The sequence below is a fragment of the Meleagris gallopavo genome, chromosome 30 (genome assembly GCF_000146605.3).
Source record: "Meleagris gallopavo isolate NT-WF06-2002-E0010 breed Aviagen turkey brand Nicholas breeding stock chromosome 30, Turkey_5.1, whole genome shotgun sequence".
Taxonomy (NCBI): Eukaryota; Metazoa; Chordata; class Aves; order Galliformes; family Phasianidae; genus Meleagris; species Meleagris gallopavo.
This window is the reverse complement of record NC_015040.2, coordinates 3,810,047-3,832,949: the sequence shown is the minus strand read 5'-3', so window position 1 is coordinate 3,832,949 and position 22,903 is coordinate 3,810,047. Positions and strand designations below refer to the sequence as shown.

The 22,903-nt window shown below is 38.8% G+C and overlaps 1 protein-coding gene across 1 annotated transcript in view; it reads left to right on the top strand.

Annotated features, from left to right (window-relative positions):
• MYO9B (myosin IXB) overlaps positions 1 to 22,903 on the top strand; it is a 31,312-nt gene that overhangs the window by 6,227 nt on the left and 2,182 nt on the right. The window contains exons 2-36 of the mRNA XM_010725064.3: positions 1,763 to 1,857; positions 2,129 to 2,191; positions 2,316 to 2,415; positions 2,559 to 2,659; positions 2,882 to 3,016; positions 3,502 to 3,592; positions 3,846 to 3,962; positions 4,261 to 4,395; positions 5,761 to 5,882; positions 6,477 to 6,618; positions 6,918 to 7,113; positions 7,668 to 7,743; positions 9,342 to 9,452; positions 10,471 to 10,510; positions 11,012 to 11,134; positions 11,598 to 11,678; positions 11,870 to 11,980; positions 12,510 to 12,632; positions 13,072 to 13,221; positions 13,333 to 13,499; positions 13,865 to 14,815; positions 15,328 to 15,391; positions 15,741 to 15,871; positions 16,519 to 16,676; positions 16,797 to 16,987; positions 17,450 to 17,548; positions 18,082 to 18,258; positions 18,738 to 18,779; positions 19,201 to 19,312; positions 19,680 to 19,750; positions 20,204 to 20,396; positions 20,679 to 20,807; positions 21,335 to 21,440; positions 22,125 to 22,256; positions 22,393 to 22,516. Coding sequence (XP_010723366.1) covers positions 1,763 to 1,857; positions 2,129 to 2,191; positions 2,316 to 2,415; positions 2,559 to 2,659; positions 2,882 to 3,016; positions 3,502 to 3,592; positions 3,846 to 3,962; positions 4,261 to 4,395; positions 5,761 to 5,882; positions 6,477 to 6,618; positions 6,918 to 7,113; positions 7,668 to 7,743; positions 9,342 to 9,452; positions 10,471 to 10,510; positions 11,012 to 11,134; positions 11,598 to 11,678; positions 11,870 to 11,980; positions 12,510 to 12,632; positions 13,072 to 13,221; positions 13,333 to 13,499; positions 13,865 to 14,815; positions 15,328 to 15,391; positions 15,741 to 15,871; positions 16,519 to 16,676; positions 16,797 to 16,987; positions 17,450 to 17,548; positions 18,082 to 18,258; positions 18,738 to 18,779; positions 19,201 to 19,312; positions 19,680 to 19,750; positions 20,204 to 20,396; positions 20,679 to 20,807; positions 21,335 to 21,440; positions 22,125 to 22,256; positions 22,393 to 22,516 — 4,959 coding nt within the window. The remainder of the gene's footprint in view (positions 1 to 1,762; positions 1,858 to 2,128; positions 2,192 to 2,315; positions 2,416 to 2,558; positions 2,660 to 2,881; positions 3,017 to 3,501; positions 3,593 to 3,845; positions 3,963 to 4,260; positions 4,396 to 5,760; positions 5,883 to 6,476; positions 6,619 to 6,917; positions 7,114 to 7,667; positions 7,744 to 9,341; positions 9,453 to 10,470; positions 10,511 to 11,011; positions 11,135 to 11,597; positions 11,679 to 11,869; positions 11,981 to 12,509; positions 12,633 to 13,071; positions 13,222 to 13,332; positions 13,500 to 13,864; positions 14,816 to 15,327; positions 15,392 to 15,740; positions 15,872 to 16,518; positions 16,677 to 16,796; positions 16,988 to 17,449; positions 17,549 to 18,081; positions 18,259 to 18,737; positions 18,780 to 19,200; positions 19,313 to 19,679; positions 19,751 to 20,203; positions 20,397 to 20,678; positions 20,808 to 21,334; positions 21,441 to 22,124; positions 22,257 to 22,392; positions 22,517 to 22,903) is intronic.

The window sequence follows — 22,903 nt, the reverse complement described above, 5'->3', positions numbered from 1 at the left end:
TTTGGGCTGATGCTGTTCAGTAATTCTAAAGAGCTGATTTTGTCCATGCATTAATGTGCAGCTTCTGCATTGTGTGCTCTGAAAGGAGGAACAGCAAGAAGTCTGTAAGTGAAGTTGTTGGATAGTATTTACCAAAGCTTATTGATGACTCTGCTCGGTGATTTCGTTGACACATCTGAGTGGGACACTGTTTGCATTACAGCATGTCTGGCATGGTCTGTAAGCATTGCTGGACAGAAATCCTCTCTCTTCAGAACCCACTAACTTCTCTAGCATTACAGCAGAGTCCGTTCTCACACTGCACAGGAATAGCTTGTGTAGCTTATTCTTTTAGGTGTAATAGTTGTCCAAAGAACTGTGCTAATTCTCTTTGCTTTTTAGAAGTTTTTCGCTTGTTGCTGGGAGCTTGTGGACAGTAATCAGCTGGCAGTAGAAATGTAAGAGATCTTTGGGAGCCTGTTTCAAAAGCAGTGATGCTGGTATCCTACTGCAGTGCAGCTCCAACCTGCTAAGGCAGTTTTTGTGTTCATTTGATCAGGTTTTAAAAGAAAAATAGAGAGAGGGGGAGGATATGCAAAGAGTTTCAATGCACCGACTTGGCTGTTAGGAGAGCAGCACTCCCTTGGCAGGTACACCATCACTGGTAGCTGTATGCCAACAGCTGAGCTCTGTTGTGTGCAGTGCTCACGTGTCATCGCTCTCCGGATGTGAGTCTGTGCAGGAAGAGGGACATTTTTGTGAAGTCATTCCACTCATGTTCTATATTAGGAGAAACGGATTTCCTAATGGAGGCTTTCATTACTTGGAGCTTTAAGAGGAAATATCTGTGGAAGGAATGCTGGAAATATTCCACGCTGAGTGATGTATTGTTCTACATTTGATTTCTTCTTCATCCTCTGGACTACCTTCTGCATATTAAGAGGGTGACAAGTTTCTCTTAACCTAAAGTCATATATAGCTAGGAGTTGGTGACATTAAGGATATTCTCAGTAGTGATTCTGCTGGGCTTTTAGATATAGTAGCTCATCTTTGCACTTTGTATGTGTGGCTCATGCAGAGAGTAGTTTGTTATGTATATGCTAACAACTATCAGAGGGCTGAAGTATTAAAGATGCATAGGCACAACGGTTAGAATTTGTGCCGTGCTTTCCTCATAGCTCGTCATGAAGCTGTGTTTTTCAGTGTTGCACAGCAGAGGTAATGGGCCCTTGGGTATGGCGTGGTTCTGCAGGGCAGTTTTTGTTTGCCTGTTTTTGAATACGCTGTTCTGAACATGAAAGATGAAGTTTGTCAGTGGGATGTTCTGTTCTGTTCTCACTAACAGGGAAGTTGTATTCATTGTGGAAATTTTGTGTAGGAGCAGTGCATTAGGGAATGAGGTAAAGTTTGTGGCTTTTCTGTGGAAGAGTGCAATTGCACTGTGTTCTCTGACCAAATGTCCTAAGTTCATGACTGTTAGTGATTGAGGTGGATTTGAGCTCTGTGATTACCTTTCCTGTATCTTGAAAGTAACTAACTTTGTTATTCTCCTTTGTCAGATTCCCAAATGATATCTCACAGGGCAGATAATGAATGGGTACAGATCTGCCAGGAGCAGTGAATGCTTCCTTAAGCTCACTTTTTGGTATCCTTATGCTGCCATTCCCATAACATTTTGTGGATTGCCAGCAAACTCGAGGCTGAACAATGAATTAGGAGTTAGTAATACTGTGTCTTTGCCTATTTCATTTAATTGAAAATTACCTCATTTTGCTTATTGCAGGCGTTTGGAAATGCAAAAACAGCACATAACAATAACTCCAGTCGTTTTGGAAAGTTTATTCAAGTCAATTACTTAGAGAACGGCGTTGTCCGAGGGTAAGTACAGTCTGAGATTCATCTGGAATTGATCTGTGTGCTTCTAGGAATCTGTGAAGACTATGATGTCTTCACTGACTTATTCTCTGTGTGAGAATAGCTTGCCACTGTGGAATAGGTTTTCAGACACTATTAACCATTATGTATACTGGTGCAGAGCTCATTATTTGAACTCTTGGCAGCTGCTCTCTGGTGTTTATGAAGTCATCTTTTTTTTCTTTTTTTTTTATTCTCCCCCTCATTCTTTTTTCCTGTCTTTGGGACTCTTCAGGGCTGTCGTTGAAAAATACCTGCTTGAAAAATCTCGGCTTGTTTCTCAAGAAAAAGATGAAAGGTAAGAGATTAATTCAGTTAGTGTGCTCACAATGAGAGTTTAAATGCATTTTAAAACATAGAATAAAAGAAAAACCAATACGTTTTCATGACAGAGAAACGTATTTGACTCTCTTTATGTGTAGGAACTACCATGTCTTTTATTATTTGCTACTTGGAGTCAATGAAGAAGAGCGTAAAGAATTTCACCTTAAACAACCTGAAGATTATTCCTACCTCAATCAGGTAATCTGTAGCAAGGGTTTACAAATGCATTAGTAATTGTTGTCTTTCTCATGTTGAGCTAAAGATCAAAGAAAGCAGACCAGAAGTGTATTCCTGTGATATTTGGGCTGCTTTGCATTTAAGTAAGGGGCTTTTTTCCACAGTGTAACTTGAAAATTGAAGATGGGGAAGATCTCCGGCATGACTTTGAAAGATTAAAACAAGCAATGGAGATGGTTGGCTTTCTTTCAGCAACAAAAAAACAGTAAGTGGAGCTTTTCAACCTTTGTTATTGACATCTTGTTAATGTTTGAATTGTGATAAAATGCGTGTGTTGGGAGCACATACAATTAAGTAGGAATCAAGGAGAGCTAAATATTTGTGAGTGCTTTTGGACAAATTCTTGAAACTGAGTTGGGTCTATTAATCTGTTATAATGAACTTTCTCTTAAGAAAAGCTCTTATAAAGTGAATTTTTCTTCCTTAGGATTTTTTCAGTGCTTTCAGCTATTCTTTATTTGGGCAATGTGACGTACAAGAAGAAAGCTACAGGCCGTGATGAAGGATTGGAAGTAGGACCTCCTGAAGTGCTGGACATTCTTTCCCAGCTTTTGAAAGTAGAGTATTACTTTCCAGCTCTAGTATTTGGAACAACTGTTTGTTGTGCTTTACTTCAGCATTTTGCTTGGATACATTGTGGCTCAGCATGCTTGTCTCTGTTTTATGATGCTTCCATGATGATGCCTCCTCTTATGGGAGGTGGAAAGAATGAAAGTGGTGAAATTATTGGGATTAGAGATGGAATGTAGCCTGTAGCATGAAAGAAGGATCTGTTTGACTTGCTAATCAGAGCTGAACAGGAATAAATTTACTGGAGATGTGTGCTTTACCACCATAGGGGGGGAAATCTCAATGAATCTAAACTGAGAATAATTTAGAGGAATTGAAGAACTTGTAAAGCTGCTGATATTTTCAACATCAATGTGTTGATGTAAAACATGTATCTGTTCTTAAAGTGCTTGGCTTCTCTGAGGCAATAATCTCCACTGTTGCTATCACTGGCGAGTTGTAGGGTGGCAGTAACTTTTGGTCTTGCTTTCTTTGAAGGTCAAACGTGAAAATTCTTGTGGAAGTGCTGACAAAAAGAAAAACAGTGACTGCAAATGATAAGCTTATTTTGCCATATAGTCTCAGTGAGGTGAGTAAAAGAATACTAATATAATTATTTTATTTAAATGAAGCTTGGTTCTTCTTGGCTACAAAAAAAAAAACAACCCTAATGTGGTACACTTTTACGTTTAGTGAGTGTTGTTAGGAACGTGAGTAATTAGCATTAAAGGAAGATTTTGTGTTTATCTGTCTCTGGTAGGATTGTAACCTCTGAGTAAAACAGATCTGAAATAGAAACACTTTTTTTTAAAACAAAATGATGAACTTTGTTTTGTCTTCAGGCCATAACAGCTCGTGATTCAATGGCAAAGTCCTTGTACAGTGCTCTGTTTGACTGGATTGTTCTGCGAATTAATCATGCACTCCTTAATAAGAAGGACATGGAGGAATCTGTTACAGTAAGTTTCTCACAAAAGCAGTAGACAACTGTGTATTTAGAGTGATCAGAGAATACAAACAATGACATGTTCAGATATCTGGGATAAGCTTAGAGTCTTCTACAGTCCCTAGTAATTTTCTTTGTAAGCTTTACTTTTCTGTTTTCACCATAGACATAGCTGCTAAATCATCAGAATCTCTTAACAATTATTCAGAAGTTATCAGTGATACACAAAGCATCTTTTGTGTTGCTTTGCTGTTGTGGGTTCAGCACTCTGACAGATTGCTTAACTAGATTTCCATTTGTTCTTCCTTTAGTGTTTGTCCATTGGTGTACTTGATATTTTTGGGTTTGAAGACTTTGAAACCAACAGTTTTGAGCAGTTCTGCATAAATTATGCAAATGAGCAGCTTCAGTATTACTTTAATCAGCATATTTTCAAATTGGAACAGGTAAGAAACTCGATTACAAACAAATGGTTTTTTCAGTAGCTCTTTCTTACAGAGGGCTTTGAGTACTGAAAGAGCTTTCAGATTGCATTTCTAGACTGAGAGCTGGTGGCTTTTTTGCTTTAGCTTTGCACTTTTTCTGGTTTGTGCCAAATCATAATTCTCTGGTTGCTCTTCTGGAAGAACGAAGTCATTCTGTAATATGTGGTATTTTTTCAACAATATGTAGATAACTTCAAAGAAGCATTTTAAGGAAAAGAAAATTACCAAACATACAGACTTCATATGTAAGCATAGTGTTGAGATCTCTGTTTTATATCTTATGACAGAAGTCTCTATGCAGGCCAGCTAGAGTAAATAGTTGCATTGTTTTCTTTTTCTAATACTGTTTCTCCAAGTGAGTTCAGTTCTTGAATGCCCCATTTCCTGTATCTCTTACAGCACAAGGGCCCTTGGGAGGGGGTGGGCAGAGGGGTTTCTGTATCTTTTAAGAAAGGCTTCATTGTGTATGACAAGTTGAATTTCAGTTCTGCAATGTGACATACACACTGAGCAGTCTGTCATTAGTTTTAATTCTACCTATTTAAAAATAATCTATTTATATCGTGCTCATAGAGCAGCAAGAGGGTTGCTCTTTGTCTTTTGTTTAGTGTAGAACTTATTTCAGTCAATTTTCTGTTGGTTATCTTCTTTGCACTAGTAGCTTGTTCAGCTCCCTTCTGCAGTCTTTTACAGCAGTAAGAAAAGCTGACGTTTTGGTTCCCTATTTCGATGGGAATTTTGTTCTGTAAAGCATTTGATGCATTATCGTTTCCACAGAAGTGCTTCATGTTTTCCTGTAAAAGCAATGAGAGCAAAAGGGAGGTTCTGCTGTGGATATTGTATGAGGTGTCACTGCCTGTTTTGTAGCTTGCATGATTTCATGTGACAGTGTTATTTTGAAGTTCTCATCATCATCATGTTAAATACTTGTCACTTTTTATAATACAAAAACTATGGGGAAAAAAGGATGTCTTAAATTCCTCCAATGTGTCTATTCAGGGTTTTAAGTGTAATGCTGTAGTTGTAATGTCTGACTTCAACTTTGTGGACCGCTGACCCCTGGAAAGGCATGACAGGACAAGGAACATTCTTTTACTGTTTTGGTTTTTAAATACCCGCTGCTGAGTGATTTCCCAGGTAGACCTTGCATCTGAACAAATATGCCTGCTGCTCTGTTCTTACTTAAATTTTTCCTTATTCTGTTTCTGCTGCCTGAACTAATGAAGTCAATTTGCCGTAGCTGTTCAAGAATGTCTTTCAAGCGTTTAGATCATGGTACATTAAAGGTACACTGTACTGATGAGGGAATTTTCTTGAGCTACACAGGAGGAATATAAGAGCGAAGGGATCACTTGGCACGATATTGACTATACTGATAATGTGGCCTGCATTCACTTAATCAGCAAGAAGCCCACTGGTCTCTTCTATCTTCTGGATGAAGAAAGCAAGTAAGCAACAAATGTTTTCTGGAAAATAAAAAATGGTGGAAGGGAACAGAAATATAACACTTGAAAGCAAACAAACAGGGAAACAAACACCTGAATGATGTGGGAAGCAAAGTGTCATGGCTATGACCTACAGTTATTTGTTTCTGATGAGTCCAATATTCTAGTGATATAAATTGATGATAAAAATTAAGCCTCGGCTTAAGCAGATTTGGAAACTTTCACTTTTATGTTTTATGATGGAGTTATGATTACAGTCAAGTGCATCTCCGTGAGCCATTGGAACAGTAAGAGATAAATGTGGTGGATAATTATTGTGGTACCAACTAAACTTGAGTGGTAAAGTGGGTGGAAGCATTGCTGGGCACTTTAAACCTCAGAATATTCAGGATATGTGTGGAACTGTTTGTTTGGATTTTTTTTCCATCCATAACTGAAGATTCAAACCAAGTGTGTAAGTAACAACTAAAATTTAGTCATCTTAATAAAATGCTTTCCACAAGGTCAATAAATGCTCTGCAGTCTGTTGTCTTGTACTTCAGCATACATAACTGTATTTGAAGAAAAGCAGCTGACCTTTTCTGTTTTGTTTCCCAGTTTTCCACGTGCCACCAACCAAACTCTACTAGCAAAATTCAAACAGCAGCATGAGGAGAACAAGTTTTTTGTTGCAACCCCAGTAATGGAACCTGCTTTTATTATTCGACATTTTGCTGGAAAAGTTAAATACCAGATAAAAGTAGGTGACATGCTTGATGGCCACGTAATAATAATAATAATAAAAATACTGAAAACAAACCCTGCCTCCCTGACAGTTTTGTCAGGATGTAGAAAGTTTGCGGGGAATGGGTTGAATTGAATATTTCATCGGATGTATTTTAGATTTTCTTAGACTTGAAGGTAACACTACAGTTACGGTTATTTAGAATACTTACTCTGAATAGTGATGAATGTCTTGGGTTGAAACCCAGTGCTGCTTGGTGTCTGCATGCCTTCTTTCCAAAGAGCTTCTTCAGGTTCAATGTTCCTGTTCTGCAGGATTTCAGAGAGAAAAACATGGATTACATGAGGCCAGACATTGTTGCTTTGCTACGAAGCAGTGACAGTGCCTATGTTCGGGAGCTGATAGGAATGGACCCCGTCGCTGTGTTCCGCTGGGCTGTTCTGCGAGCGGCTGTTCAGGCCATGGCTGTCTTTGCAGAAGCTGGACGCCAGAGAGCTCAGAAGACTGCAGGTATGATATGAAAAAGCTTTCTGGAAATGCTTTCAAATACTCTCAAACTGATAATGCTTGTTGGCAGAACTGGTTACTGCAAAACCTTTCAAATGCCATCTTGATTTAGTACAAGAGACAAAACTAACGTGTGAAAATGACTTAATTTGTACACATCAGGGGGAGATCTGAGAACATTCAAACTTCCCCTCTAATTATGGTATTGTTGCCAGCAGTCTGGGCCAAGTTTGAAATCCTATTATAAAAGCTTGGGAAGATAATATAAACTGTAGTATGCATGGTTTTCTTATCACTGTTTTTGATCTTCAATGATCTTCTCAGATTTCCTTATAGTTTCAAATGAGTATTCAAGATGAAACTTTGAAGATTAATTTTGAACAGCTTTACGGAGCAGCTGCAGTTTACTTGGTAGCAGTTGGGAATTTGAGAAACTGTGGTCTAGCTTGAAATCCAGGTCTTGGATAGATACACTGCTTGTTACTGTTGACGGGGTTTTTTTGTCATTCATGCCTTCGTCTTTGCCAAAATTCAATCTCTTGATTATTTCTTACCAGGAGTGGTGCGCCAAGGCCCCAGAGTTCCCCTTGGAGAACTCCAGAGATCGAATACACCAGTAGAAAAAGTTTACCGGTGAGAAACACGTATCCTGTATCAGGATAATGATCTGAATTGCTGAATCACAGTTTCACATATAAACAGCAACTAGATTTTTCCCCAAGGACGTTAGGTTCGATTTCTTTTGTCTTGTTTTATTTGACTTTCTGAACTGTATCACAAAGATACCCTAACTTACTTTGTGAAGACTCAATTGTACCAAATATTGGTGAGACAGTTTCAGTCTTATTTACTACAGGGTTTTTTTGAATTCTCCATCTGTGTTTTGTGTATGTTGCTTTTAGCATTGTGTGTCCTGCTACAGCCAAACTGTCCTACTGAAGATTCGTAGGAGCACTTGTTTATTTCAGTGTGTTATGATGTGATTAGGAGGTGGGGCAAGTCCTGCAGAAGTGAGCTCCACACATCACTCTATGTAGGCATCTTTGCCTTTCTGTTAAATATTTAGGTTTTATACATGTTCCTTTTGCAGCCGCTCAATGCTTGATTTCTCATTTGATTGTTCTGAGGATTTCGATATAAATGCTTTTGAAGACATCATTTCTTTTTATGAAAACAAGAAGTAAGTAGAAATAGGCCTGGGCTTAAAGGCCAGGGAGGCACATTCCTGGACAGTCTGACTTTCTGAGCATGCTTTGTATAAAACTGAAGCCATTAAATGTAATACACATCAAGTAATGACTTCATACTGCTTCGTAATTACTTCACCCTGTGCAGTTTCTGTCATTTGTGGCAGCTAAGAATTAAAGATGCAATTCCATCTAGGTCATATTTAAACTTAACTGTTTCCTTGCAATGTTTTGAAACAGAATCTAGTTACTCTAAAAATGTTCTGCAGTATCAGGGGAAACCAGCAACTGTCTGTAAGAGTGCTGTCACTGCCTCAATGAGCAGCTCAGCATAGTGATAACATTTAACAGTCAGAAGTGACTCTTACACTTCTGTTATTTTTGGTTTGTGCCTCTCTGGAGAGAAAAGAAGGTAAGTTCCGTGCCAAGACGCAACACTCCACAGGCATGGTGCATGCTTAAAATAATGGAATCTGCCATGAATTAGGGACCATCCCAGGCTTACTTTGAAAACTAAACTTACAAATAAATTTGAAGTGGAAATAAAAAATAAATAAAATTGCATTTTAATGAGATTTCAAATATTCCTGTAATGGCTGGTTTCTACCTTGCTTATCTCATGAGAGTCTGCTTACGCAGCATCATTTTCATAGTGAAATTTGTACACTGATATGTACTGCTTGGTTACAGAGAAGCCTATATCTATCTGAAAGGGCTACTTGGCTTAATAAGAAGGTCCTTTGCACGTGAACTGCATTTGGTTAAATTTTCCTTTCTGAACTCAGAATTGATAGCTAAAGAATTCAGGTGAAAAGGTAGAACAAGAAAGTATGTGACTTTGGTTACTAAATTTAAGGCACTAAAATTAGAAAGACCTGACTTGACATCACAGTCATTGATGTTTAGGAAAAAGTAGTCTGGGATTGACCTGCTACTGTTTGGAGCACACTTGGTGATGGGATCTCGTATTTTTTAACTCCTGTTTTCTCCTTCATGCCCACGTGTCTTTGTTTGCCATCTTTGTTTTGCTGTGAATCATTTTAGAGACATGCATGAGCAAATCATCGCAAGTATAAAAGGACTTCCATGGCAGGGAGGTGATCCCTGTAAGCTGCTTCGGTCACTCAATCGACTGCAACACCGCTCCCACTTCATGTGAGTTCAGGTGCTCTAGGTATTGCTTTGAAGGTGCAACAATAACCAAGCACTTATTCTAACCCATAAAATATGTACTTGTCCCAAGTTTGTGCTCTGCACGACCAAACAGCAGTTAAGAACAAAATATAAAAGTTACAGAGAATGCTTTGTTCTTTTGTATAAGTTGACAGTTAAGCCCACTTGTCACGTAAACTCAAGTATGTCATACAAGTTTGTTATGAAACTGTTGATAATTCGACCCCTCACAAGTTAAACCTGATAGTTTCCTGAAATTCAGGATGCCAGTGATATGTGTGTCCCTGGGTTAAGTCTCTTCGCCTGTGTGCAGCTGTCCATGTGTGAGAAAATCAGTCTGTGGCCTGCTGTATAAAACTAAATGTGAAGTTAAAGTAGTTGGCATGGAGTTGGATCTTGCCTTGCATCAGGGAGTTAACGTGTCCTGGACTAGGAGCATTGGAACTACAGCTTTGCTTCTGACAGCTTCATGTTCTAGTTCAGTGTTTGTGGATGGGATTTATGCCTGAGGTTTGTGTCCTGCCTCAGGAAGTTCTGGGAGTGATCTCAGATGTATCAGAATTCACAGATCTAATTCTTGGGTAGGTGGTGTTCCTCTGTGCATGGTTCAGTACTTTCACAGGGGTTCTGATGCAAGCTGTGATAACTTCTGAATGAAATAGTTTTACTTGATACTGCCTGCACGTGCAGCATTCATTGACTGTAGCTAGCTAAATAAAATAACTTGCACAAAAACAGTCTGTAGTTTTTAATAACTTCAGAGACTTTTGACAGCTTCGAATACCTACAGTTTGAAAAGATTAAATTAAAAACATGTTGCAAAGCAGTTTGCATTTCTTGCATTAATCACTTATATATGCTTCATGCATGAACGCATCCTGATGTTGTGCTTGTTTTCTTCTGCCTTTCATCTTGCCTCATAAATTGCACCATTTATGGCTTGCTAAAGTACCCAAAATCATATCTGTGTTTTTCATAATTATCTTCAATATTTTAACAGGAAAAGTAGAGCTATCAAACAAAAGCAGATCATTCCAAAGGTAAGGTTATTTGATAAACTTAAATTTCTCATTTGGGGCTTTTCACGTTGTGAATATTCATTTTGTTTGATACTCTTTCATGATTTAGGGAAGTGGTATCATTTATCTCTAAATTTTCCATTTTGACAATGAGAAGTATAGGTGGACATTCACCTTCATAAGAAAATCTGAACGGGGGAAAAAAAAAGTGGATTTTCATGTGTTTAGTTGAAATAGGGATGCCATAAATACATAAAGCCATTTTCTGATCAAGTCACGGAAGGCAAACACAGAAATTGCATAGCTCACCTTTTGTTCTTGGGATGGGGCAATGGGAAAGTTTCAATCCTAAGTTGTTTTTCTCTGAAATAATATTCTTGAAGTGTAACATGTCATTGTATGTGAGGCTAAGCAGCTTCATTCAGCAGCAAGCTTCAGTCTTGCTTGCTTTTATGCAGATAAATATTTCCACTTCAATTAAGGGATTTACATTTTATGTTCATTGTGAAAACTTTCTTTTAGAACTTGCTGGATTCCAAATCTCTGAAGCTTATAGTAAGCATGACTCTACATGATCGAACTACAAAATCCCTCTTACACTTGCACAAGAAAAAGAAACCCCCTAGCATAAGTGCACAGTTCCAGGTAGGTGACTGATGCTGTACACACTTCTAGATGCTCTCTCACCTCATGAGAGCAATCTCAGCTGAACTGATTGAAAAATAAAATGTTTTTTATCTTGGGGTTTTTTTGGAGTAGGCTTTGTTACTTTAATAAAGGTAGACTGCAGTAGAGATTATCCTTATGCTATGAAATGTGCTAGTTCTCTGTGCAGTCAGCCTCATTCTTGTGGCATATCCAGTGCTACTGTAAAAGGATATGTATGCTCCACTTTGCATCATCCTAAAAAAAAGACCAAAAGCAAGAACAGGGGTCTGATGTGCAGGATGGAAGAATTATTCCATTATTCCATACTGGATGAAATAGGATTTGCATAGCCTTCAGACCTGAAAGGACCTTATTTCTGAGGAAGTAGCTGTACTGCTGTCAAATACAACTCAAAATGCTGATACCTAGAAAAATATCCAGAAACGTTTTTTCATTTCAGACTTCACTTAATAAATTACTGGAGACGCTGGGGAAAGCTGAGCCGTTCTTCATCCGTTGTATCCGCTCCAACGCTGAGAAGGTAAGACTGCCTTAAGAACTGAGCTGATGAGAGTGCTGTAGATCGAAGTCTTCTGGCTCTGTAATATATCTCTCTTGACTTGTTCACTGTCATTCTCTATAAAGATGAAAGGATGTGCTTTTTTTTCTTTCTACTAAAGATTGTAGGACTCCTCAGGCAATTTTTAGCTGTTGACTTCTGATCTTTTTCAGAAAGAGATGCTCTTTGATGAAAACTTGGTGCTTCAGCAGTTAAGGTACACTGGCATGCTTGAAACTGTGCGAATCAGAAGATCTGGCTATAGTGCCAAGTATACATTCCAGGTATGTGAAAAGCTGGAAGTGGATAATGCTTTTAAGAAGCATCTGCTGCTGTTGGAAAAAACTGCATTATTTTAGAGTCCTTTGTGGCTCTGTATGAAGTTCATGACCACTTGAGATAGCTGCAGGAATTCATTAGGGTTTTGTCAGAGCTGCCTGCTGACAAGTTGTAGTGTAAACTACTGTATGAGTCATCTGCCAGTATGTTCCACTTGGTGCACAAAGGAAAGCATTCTAAGAGCTGTGTTACAAGTGAAAGCAGTCAGTGCTGCACACTGCCTCTATATGATAATTTGTTTTCTGTAGAACACTTTATAGTTGTAGAGATCACTTCTACATGATCTGTAACTTCAGTTGGGGGCTGCAGGGAGCTTATGTTTTACAGTGGAGAAAAATACCTCAGTTTGGAGTGAGAAATAAGTACTTTCATATCTCTGTAGCTCAGATGTCCTAATTTTAGAAATACAACTGAAACTTTGAACTTGTGAATTGGCTTCTAACTTTGATGTCTTGCTGTCTCTGCTTTTCACAGGAATTCATAGATCAGTTTCAGGTGCTACTTCCCAAAAATGCCAAAGCCTCTAAAGAAGACATTTTTGCTTATTTGAGTAAACTAAAATTGGATAAAAACAACTGTCAAATAGGGAAGACCAAGGTCAGTAAAACTTTCTGTCTTCCAAGAAGAAACACTCATATATACAGCTGGTTTAGAACTGTTGCTTCTTTTTCTGTAATGTATATTTTTAAATTACAATAGTCAGAAATAGGTAAGTGTTGGTGCTAATGTTAGTAGTTGTAGGAAGACAGGTCAGCATCAGAAAATAACACAAAACAGCACTATTCTGCATTGTAAAGATATTACTTTGGAGAAATGGTTGCTATTGGTATTTGTCCAAAAGGTCGATGTTCATTTTAGAATGGTTCTGAGATTTGAATACCATTCGCACAGATATGTTTTAAAATCACACTGAAATTTGATTAATTACTTTTGGGAATACTAATTGCTGTCAGCTGTGAAGGTTTGCTTCACTAAGTGGAGATATCTCCAGTGGTGACTGAACTGTTTGTTGATTAACCTTTTTTTAACTGAGCAGGTTTTTATGAAAGAGGCTGAGCGGCAAATACTACAGGATACACTACACAAAGAAGTGATCAGGAAAATCATTCTCCTTCAGAGCTGGCTCAGGATGGTTTTAGAAAGGAGACGCTTTCTCCGAACACGGCAAGCAGCCATTGTTTTACAGGTATCTCTGAGAACTGTGAATCTGTTTTTCCTACAAACAAGCAGCCTTCCTCACAGAAATAACTCCCTACCTTGAAGTGCTCCTCCTCACTTCAGAAATTTCCATTCTTAGGCTTGCTGGCGTTCCCGCTGTGTTAGGAGGGCCCTGCAAAGGAATAATGCTGCCATTTATATTCAGTCAGCATGGCGAAGATACAGGGAGCAAAAACGCTACCTTGAACACAAAAAGAGAATTTGTCTTGTGCAAGCCATGGTCAGAGGGTATCTTCAGCGTAAGAGGTAAAGGAAGAGGAGCATTATGGCATGCAAACATGCATTTCGACTACTTAGCTGCTTTACTACATCTCCAGCTTTTAGTTCTCTGTGATAACTAACTTCATAAATGACAAGACAATTACTTCCATGAGGCCCTGCAGTCAGCATGAAGTGGCCAGTGGAAATTGGTTAAGCCCTTCGTATTTGAATGTTATTCAGCTGAGCTGCACTGATGCATGTCAGTGCTAATGACCAGTCCTCTACACAGTCATATTGGGACTGTACATGTATTTGTACTTAGAGTCTTTGTTGTTACTTAGACCGTGTTTAAACTGGTAGGTATCTTTCATGACCACTGTGCATTAAATACATTATTTTCATCTTAACAGATTTCAGAAAATGGTTATGGAAAAGCAGAAAGCTGAAGAAGAGCAGAGAAAAATGCAAGAAGCTCAAGACAGAGAGAATGATATGAAGAAGGATGAGGGCAATGAACCAACAATGGATCAATTGTCTGTGCAACACGAGTCAGAGCTGGATCAAGTTGTTGAGGGAAAAGATGAAGTTCCAAGTGAGCAAGCTGAAAACCTGGGTTCATCTGAAATGACCACATTGCCTCAGAAGAATGTGATAGAGGGCTCTGAGAAAGTAACGAGCAGCAGGGAGAAACGTGAATTTCGCCGGCAGAGGGGGCTGGAACATAATGAGCTACAGAATAAGCATGTCCAGTTTTCCTTTGAAGAAGCAGCTTTACTGCGTCCTGAAGAGCAGACGTCTTCTGAAGAGGGCCTGGAAAATGTTCCCGAGCCAAAAGAATCGACAGAACAAGTTGCTGTACTACAAAAAAGCAATGAGAAAGAACAGAATGCAAATCGTGGAAAGGCCATTTCAGATACACCACTGCTAAGTGAGATAAAAGAAGAATATATTCCTGAGCAACTACCTGCACTGGAAGTTGAAAGAGTAGATAAGGCTGTTGATAGGGTGATGAAAATACAAGAGAGCCAAAATAGCCAACTGAAAGTCAGCCAAAGCTGTCCTGAAAGGCCAACAAATCTTGCACTGAATCTTGAAAACACGCTGTTTGCTCCTGGAAGCTTTCAAACTCCAGCTGAATGCTGGGGAGATAAAAACAAAAGACCTGTTCAGAAAGAAACCAAGGATCTGGATAGTCCTACTTCTTCCCAGATCCAGAGATATGTGGATGACCCAGGAAAACTAAAGTATAAGAGAGAAAAATGGAAAGGAAAGAGACAGTCTGATGCTGGTCAGAATGATATGCTGAGCCAGTCTTTGGATGGAAGAACACGTGCAGATCAGTCTCCTCAGGACCCACTAGAGTAAGAACAGTTTCCTATTATCTTGAATTTTTCAGAAAAAGCTGCCTGTAATGTTTCAGAATAGCTGGAGAGTTCCAGTACGTCTGTCCATGAGAGTGATGAACAAGTCTGCTTTTTCTTGCCTTTTTGTCCTGTGCTCTGGAGTTGAGTCTGTACAAGTAAGAAAGATACAAAGTCTGCCTGAACAAACTGAGAGAGAGAGTCAGGTTCAGTTAGTGTCTGGAGTTCATTTGCTTGTCTATAGCATCCATTAGAAACAAACTTTTAAGGACTACAATTTGCAAGCACCACCCCTCTATTACATCCGTACGAAATCCAGCATGCTCCTTTTTTTTGTGTGTGCTTCTCAAGTACTTTTTTTTTTAACATTTCAAAGTGAGTGGCAAGAGTTTGAAGGTTCTCTCTCAGATGTTAATCTGGGTTAATATGAGTTATTTAAAAGATGCCAAATATTAACAGCCTACAGACTCCAATAAAGTGTGTATTCTAAAATTAATCTTGTAACATTGCAGAAAGAAGGGGACTTCATCTTCATTAAATGATCTCTCAGCACTGGCCCATGCTGCCACAAGTCAGGTACTTTGCTATTGTGCATATTTATATTTAGTTATCCTTGTTTATAAAGTTTGAAGACTTGTGAATAACTTGTGAATGCCTGAGTTCCTTTCTGTTGAAGTTTAGCTTTAAATCCAGGTAAAATAATTTCATTTGCAAGTATTATACAGTTAGAAAACTAAATTTATAACAAGTGGATGCTTGATCAAATAATTAAGTATGCCTCGATGTCGGTTTAGTAAGCTAATATCTATTATCTAAAGTGTTTTGTCTTGATGAGGTAATGTTTTTACCATTGCAGTTTTTGAAAGTATGTTAAGAATCTCTCACAATCAATTTGTTGTTTTTTTACTTCTTCTCTCTTCTGTAGCAATCACCAGATACAATAGAAGAAGAAAAAGGCAACAAGAAGTATCTTTTGCAAAAGAAGTCCAGTGACCTCTTACCTACCTCTGATACAGTTGTTTCTATGCAGCCAGCAAGCCAGCAAATAGATGCCAAGTATGTATTCTTCGTGTGACTGTGGGCTGTCTTTTTAGAAAAGGAGCCTTGGTACCCCCTTGGTATTTGAATTGGACATCTTGAGAGCATGCATGTCTGGAGAGACTTGTGTTGATCTCAGCTATGTGAGTGGTTGTGCTGCTGGTTGTTTTGGTCATTTTGTTTGACATTAGTGTGATATTTGACCCTGCTGAGGAGCAGATTCTCTGTGTCTTGCATAACATGCTTTTTCTTCTTTTTGACTTAAGAAACCACACAGAGGCTCTGATCAAAGGTCTGTGTAGCATACTGTCATCCTGACTTAGGAATGAGATTGCAAGGGAAAAGCTTAAGAACACAGTAAACATGTATTGCTTTTCCCCTGGCCAACTCCCCATTCTGCAGCTCAGGGACTTCCTGAGCCAGAAATGGTGTCATGGAAATGAGATTTGTTGTCTCTATGTATGTTTCAAGTAGTGCTCTGGTAAGTATGATGCCCAAATGTGCATTCACACTGTCTTTCCTGCTGCCCAGTTTTTATGCAGAGTAAATATCCACAGTATAAATTATTCCTACTGTGGACTTAACTGTTATATTATGAGCCTTTTCTTGTAAGAGAGTTAGCTTCCATTCAGGATGTGACAAATTTGCATCTGCTTTATGTTCAGGTCTGCTTTCAAAAGTCCTTTGCGTAGACTTTTGGGGAAAAAGCCAGACAAGAAAATTCCAAAGGAGTATCCTGATGTGATTGATGAAGGTGATGGACTCTCACTCACTTCGTGCCTCCTGTTTCCAGAAATGGGAGGAGCACAGAAAGTTTCAGAAGGTGAGTTTCTATGACTTGATCACCATCTTGCTAATATCACATCTGTAATGTTTTGCTTGGAAACAAATATTGCAGAATTCAGTCACCCTGTTTTAGAATACAAATTCATTTATTTCCCAGCTTCTTCTGGGCAGCCAAGTCGTCTCCAGGTAGGGGAGCGCCATGTAAAGGAGAGCAGTAAAACAAAGAAGAACCGGACTATTAAGATCAGCAAGATCTCAAGTGTATCTCAGAATTGGCGAGCTTCTATAGTCCGAGAGATTGCAAATGCCAATGAACTGAAACATCTTGATGAGTTCCTTCTAAACAAGGTAAAATTCACTCCACTATGATAAAATTCAGGTCTGTGCTTATTGTTGGTGTAGGGTTTTAAAGACAACTCTTCTAGGTGCAAGGTCATATTATTATTTAAAGCAAAGGAGAATTTATTTGATAACTGGAATGTATTGAGTCTGTATTAAGATCCTTCCTAGTCCTTCCTTCAAGTTTTTCATGCATTATGTTCCATTAAATGCAGGTGGTATTCGTGTTAGTCCTTTGTGTGCAAACAAATGTGCAGCAAAAGTTGTTTCCCCCCTACCCAGGAAAAAAAAGGGGGGGAAAAGACTTTTAAGGAAGTACAGGGTTCTAACTCCTATTTTTGTGTCATCACAGTGTATTAGGAAATATGTTGCTTTAGGTAATTGGAAAGGTCCTAAATGACTCAACCTGGTAACAAACTTAACACTGGTTGGATGTTCTTTTAAAGAAACTTGATTGCATTTGCATTTTAGATCAATGACTTGCGCTCCCAGAAATCTGGTGTTGAATGCTTGTTTTTTGAAGCCACTGAGAAGTTTAGAGGAAATATCAAGACCATGTACTCTGCTCCTGTAAGTAGTAAATCTCAGTAAATTAAAAAAAAACAACAACCCAACAACCTGATGGCAATAAATGAATAAAGTGTGCTGTTTAAATGTTTGACCTACAGCTCTTTAACAAAGCAAGTCAGCAATTCTTAGCACAGAATTCAAGGCTGAATATTAAACTTGATAATCATGTTATGGTTCTGATGCAGTCTTAACAAGACTGCTTCATTTCCCTTTTCTCATTCATTATTTGTAACTCACAACGAGAAATGCTTGGATATTGCTGTCTTCAGCCCCTTCACACTGCTGTATTTAATTACCAGAGTTGCCAAACACCTTTTCCAATATTCTTTTGACTCAGACTTGTCTCAGCCAAGTGCCATTTTAGAGTGTAATATGGAATTGTAGTAACTTCTTTCCTGATGTGAGCTGTTGCATTTTACTTTAATCGAAAGTGGGCTTTTTCACCTCTGCAAGTGAACACTTAAATACCTGAAATCTGTATCAACTGTATGCAAAAAGACTCCTTCTCAAAAGTACTTCTTCCTCCTTCTTAGAATGGGCAAATCCATGTTGGCTACAAAGATTTGGTGGAAAACTACCAGCTTCTAGTTACAAATCTGGCCAAAAAAAGGGAAGAGAAAGAAGTCAAGCTGGTTTTGAATCTCTTCCAATCCCTTCTGGATGAATTCATCAGAGGATATACAAAAAAAGAAGAATCTGAACAGCCCAAGGTATAAAACCTACACTGCTACTGACTTGCAGGATGTCTAAACTATGTTACTCTCCTGGGATAAGGAAGTTGTTACCTCTGAAAGCTTTCCAATGGCATCATCCTTGATTATCTAGGAAATGTTTTCCCTACACAAATCACCTCCATAACAGTTTTTGAATGCTGATACACCAGTATGAAACTTAGTTATTTAGCTTGCTCTTAATGTTCTCAGAATCTTAAAATATTTGTACATTGTATTTGGTGAAGATTTAAGCTTTCTCTAAAGGTTTAATTGCTTAGTCATCAGGCAGTGAGCTGAACTGGTTTATAGAAAGTTCAGTCAGCGTGAGCTCAGGTAAGCCTCATACAAGTTAAAGCTGCACTGTAGCTGTGTCTCTAGAATCTGGAGGTAAAATAGAGCTGGCAAACTGAATAGGAAAAAACAGAGTGGAATTTCTGGATGTTGAAGGCTAATGCCTGTTTTGCACTTCACTGCAGCAGACCAAAGCCCAGAAGAAGAAGCGAAAACAAGATCGTGCAGTAAGTCCTTTCCTTTTTTGCATTGCTCAGAGTCCTCAGCTGCAGTCTGAGAACACAGGGAGAACACTGTTTCAAGAGGGTGGTTTTTGTTCTGAAATGTCTGTAGCATCTTTTAGAACTCAATGATTTTCTCAGTTGTGGCACAATTTAAAAACAGATCAACTGTTAAAACATCAGTAGCAAACTAAGAGTGTTTGTACTGTGCTGATGAACCAAGGTAGCAGATCAGTTAGGAAATAAATCAGCAAACACAACTGCCTTATGCTAGAGTGAAATTTGGTTTCAAAGACAAAACCATCAGCTGTAATTACAAAAAGAAAAGTGGAAAATCCAAAATAGGTGTGTAGGGTTTTCTTAATTTCTTTTTTTTTTTTAAGGTAGGGTGGGGAAAAGTCCATTATTTTCTCTCTGTCTTCCATAGATTGAAGAACACAATGGTCATGTATTCACAAACTACCAAGTGAGCATTCGGCAATCATGTGAGCACTGCTCGTCGTACATCTGGCCCATGGAAAAGGCCTGTCTCTGCAGTGGTAAGTGAAAATGTCTCATTCTTGCCACTTAGCTTACAAAATCAACTGTTTTACGTTGCACCAAATGAGGTTTAGATGGATATTGGGGAAGAGTTTCTGTACAGAGAGGATGGTCAAGCATTGGAATGTGATGTCCAGAGGTGTTTGAGAGGCATGTGGACATGGCACTATGGGACGTGGTTTAGTGATGGGACTTGGTAGGTCAGGGCAATGGTTGGACTTGGTGATCTTGTAGGTCTTTTCCAGCCTAAATGGTTCATGAAAATGTGCTGGTCCTTTGGCTGGTCCAGACGTGCTGTAGTGAGCAGTAAAATTCTTAATATTATAACATCATTTGAAATGTTTTAACAATTGTTACTCTCTCTAGTTTGCAAGTTGACTTGTCATAAGAAATGCATGTCCAAAATCCAGAGCAGCTGTACATCCTGTGGGAAAAAGGTAAGACCTGTAGATCTGGGATGCCATTCTGAGATACCACGGGTGATGTATGCAAAATGCTGTCGTCTTTCTCAACAAATGAAGAACAGATGTTGTAACACTGAAATAAACTTTACTTATGCTCCTTTCCACGTTTGCATGTAATTGAAGCCAGGCCCTGCAGTGGTAGAAACAAAACATTCTTCTTAAAAGGTGATATTTGAGCTAATTAGGGAACTCCTTCAGTATGTGCTGTGTTGGATAAACCATTAAAAAGCTCCTTTGGTGCTTTTTACAGGACTTCTTTACTGTTGTAACTAAGGAAATATGCATTATGATCAAAGGTTTGTAGGAAGCTAGAATAAAACATTCAGCTTTTGTTTTCTGGACTTGTAGGTTAGCTTTAACAGAAAGCAATAGAATTTTCTATCTTGGGAATAGACATTCATAGTGCTTGACCTGCATCAATTCCAGAATGAACAGGATGCAGAACCGCGTCACTTCGGAGTGTGTGTGAGTTCCCTGACCAGTGAGAGAAATTCAGTCCCCATTGTCATGGAGAAGTTGCTAGAGCATGTGGAGATGCACGGCCTCTACACCGAAGGCATTTACAGGAAATCAGGATCAGCAAATCGTATGAAGGAGCTGAAACAGCTGTTGCAAGCAGGTCTGGCAATGTCCACCCTTTTGACTTCCTTGCATGATTGTAGTTAGCACCTTGATTCTTTTCTGTTCTGAAAGCATCTGCCACATGTATTTTAAAAACAGCATTTTAGCAGGCACATTTTCAACATGCCATCTGTATCACTTTTGTTGGCTGACAAAAGCTACTTTGTACTGTATAATTGCCTATCAGTGGATTTTTTTCTTTTTTCTTCTGTTAGCACCCAGTTGTGCATTGTGTGCATCAAAGGAATGAACTGCATTAGATTAAAACGTTTCTTTTCAGATCCAAATTCAGTGAAACTGGAGAATTACCCTATCCACACTATTACGGGGATCCTTAAGCAGTGGTTACGAGAACTACCAGACCCACTAATGACATCAGCACAGTACAGTGATTTTCTCCGTGCCGTAGGTAGGTTATAGAAATGATTGAAGCAGTGTTTTTTTTTTTCCTGTTATCTCACTATTTCCTTGGGAAAACAATCTCTAAGATGCTTGTGTTAGCTAAACAGCTTCCTTCTAGTTGATTTACAGTAATGATTTTAAGCTTTATGTAAAACATCTTACAGGAAACTTTCCTGGCTTATGTGACCTCTTGCTTCAGAGTTTCCAAAATAATGGTAGCAGAATGTCACTATACAGCCACCCTTTCTAAGAACTGCAAACACACAAATAAGCTTTCCTTCATCCACTTCAGTAGCAGTAAGGCACTGTAAATATTGGAGACCTTGATGCTAATAAGAGCATCTGAAAAAGTAGGTAGATTGCAATGCCATCTGGGTACTTTAACATTCAATTACAACAACTGGTGAGATAGAAGCATGGCTTCTAGGAACTTTATCTATTGTAGACTGTTTGAGAGAATATCAGAGGGTGCTTGGCCCCTTTCCACTAGTGCTGCACAGCAGTTATAATCTTCTACTTTCTCCCCTTGTGCAGAGCTACCAGAAAAACAGGAGCAACTTTGTGCCATTTACAGTGTGCTCGAACAGCTTCCACAAGCAAACCATGATACCTTGGAACGACTCATCTTCCATTTAGTCAAGTAAGAATTATTTCATTTGGAGTCAAACTCCATTCAACTTCCTCAAGCCCTTCTTAGTAGCTTTCCTAATAACTTGAGCCCCTTGAGAATCAGTGTGGGGATCGACTTGCTAGTTTAGAAATGAAAGAATTGATGTTGGTAGTTGTTTAAAATCAGACATTTGCTTGCTTCTACCATCTGATGTATCAAATCAGGTAAGGACAGCTTTGAAGACAATACAGATCTGAAATACTTGGTGAGGTTTTTCTGAACACTAGGATTAATGTGACGCAATGTGGTAAATACAGGTAAATAATAAACTGTGGATGATAGTGTAATAGGGAGGGACTGCCCAAGGATTATAAATGCTTGCTAGTCTTCGAAGCAGAGATCAGTGATGCTGTTAAAGGAGCTCCTTTCATCCAGAGAACTTGAGGAGTTTCTGAGTGATCCCTTGAACATAGGGAGAAGTGATTTTTTGAAGGGGAGGCACTGAATCACCTGACTTTCACGCTGGTAACTAACAGCTTAACCCGGGTAATTTTCTGTTTCTTTTTCTTGTACTTGGCAGGTGTGAAATCCATTTCATATCTGTAGTCTCCTTGTATCTGTATTAGGGAACTGTGGCAAAGTTTGATCAGATTATTAATATTCCAGCAAGGTTCAATTACATTTTTTTTCCTTCTTCTGAACACTGGATTTCAGAGTGGCTTTGATAGAAGATGTCAACCGTATGTCACCCAATGCCTTGGCCATTGTTTTTGCTCCATGCCTCTTGCGTTGTCCTGATACCTCTGACCCTTTAACCAGCATGAAGGATGTTTCAAAAACAACCATGTAAGTTTGAGCAGTCTGCTGCAAAGGAGTCTTTCAAAACATGGAAGTACTGCCACCTGTATTGTTTCTTTTTTTACAACATTCTCATACTTCTATAGCATGAGATTGTTCAATAAACTCTTTCCCTTTTGTACAGGTGTGTAGAGATGCTGATAAAGGAGCAGATAAGGAAGTACAAGATAAAAATGGATGAAATAAATCAGCTGGAAGCAGCTGAGAGCATTGCTTTTCGTCGGCTTTCGTTGCTTCGGCAGAATACGGTAAGTTTTGAAATATATCATGGAACCTCAACATCCAGCAGAAGGCATCTCACTCTGTGAGAGGATGTCCTGCTAATTTTTCCCATCCATTTCATTCTGTAAGTCAAAGATCAATTAGCAGATGAGAGGAAAAGGGATTTGGGTTTGCCCAGAATAATAGGTAGGAGATAAGTATACAGCTGTGGTAGGGTTTGATAAATGAAGGATGTGGGAGTGTGGGGCTTTGCTCTTGCAGTGATCTAAATCTATTTCCATGTAATTCAATCAGTAGGATTAAGATTGCACTCTGTTGAATGGCAAAGGAGTTTCTTCACTCCAGAGGTGGATGGTGGACAAAAGTATTCTGTGTTCTGTTACCACAAATATGCTTTTTCTTTTCTTTTTTTT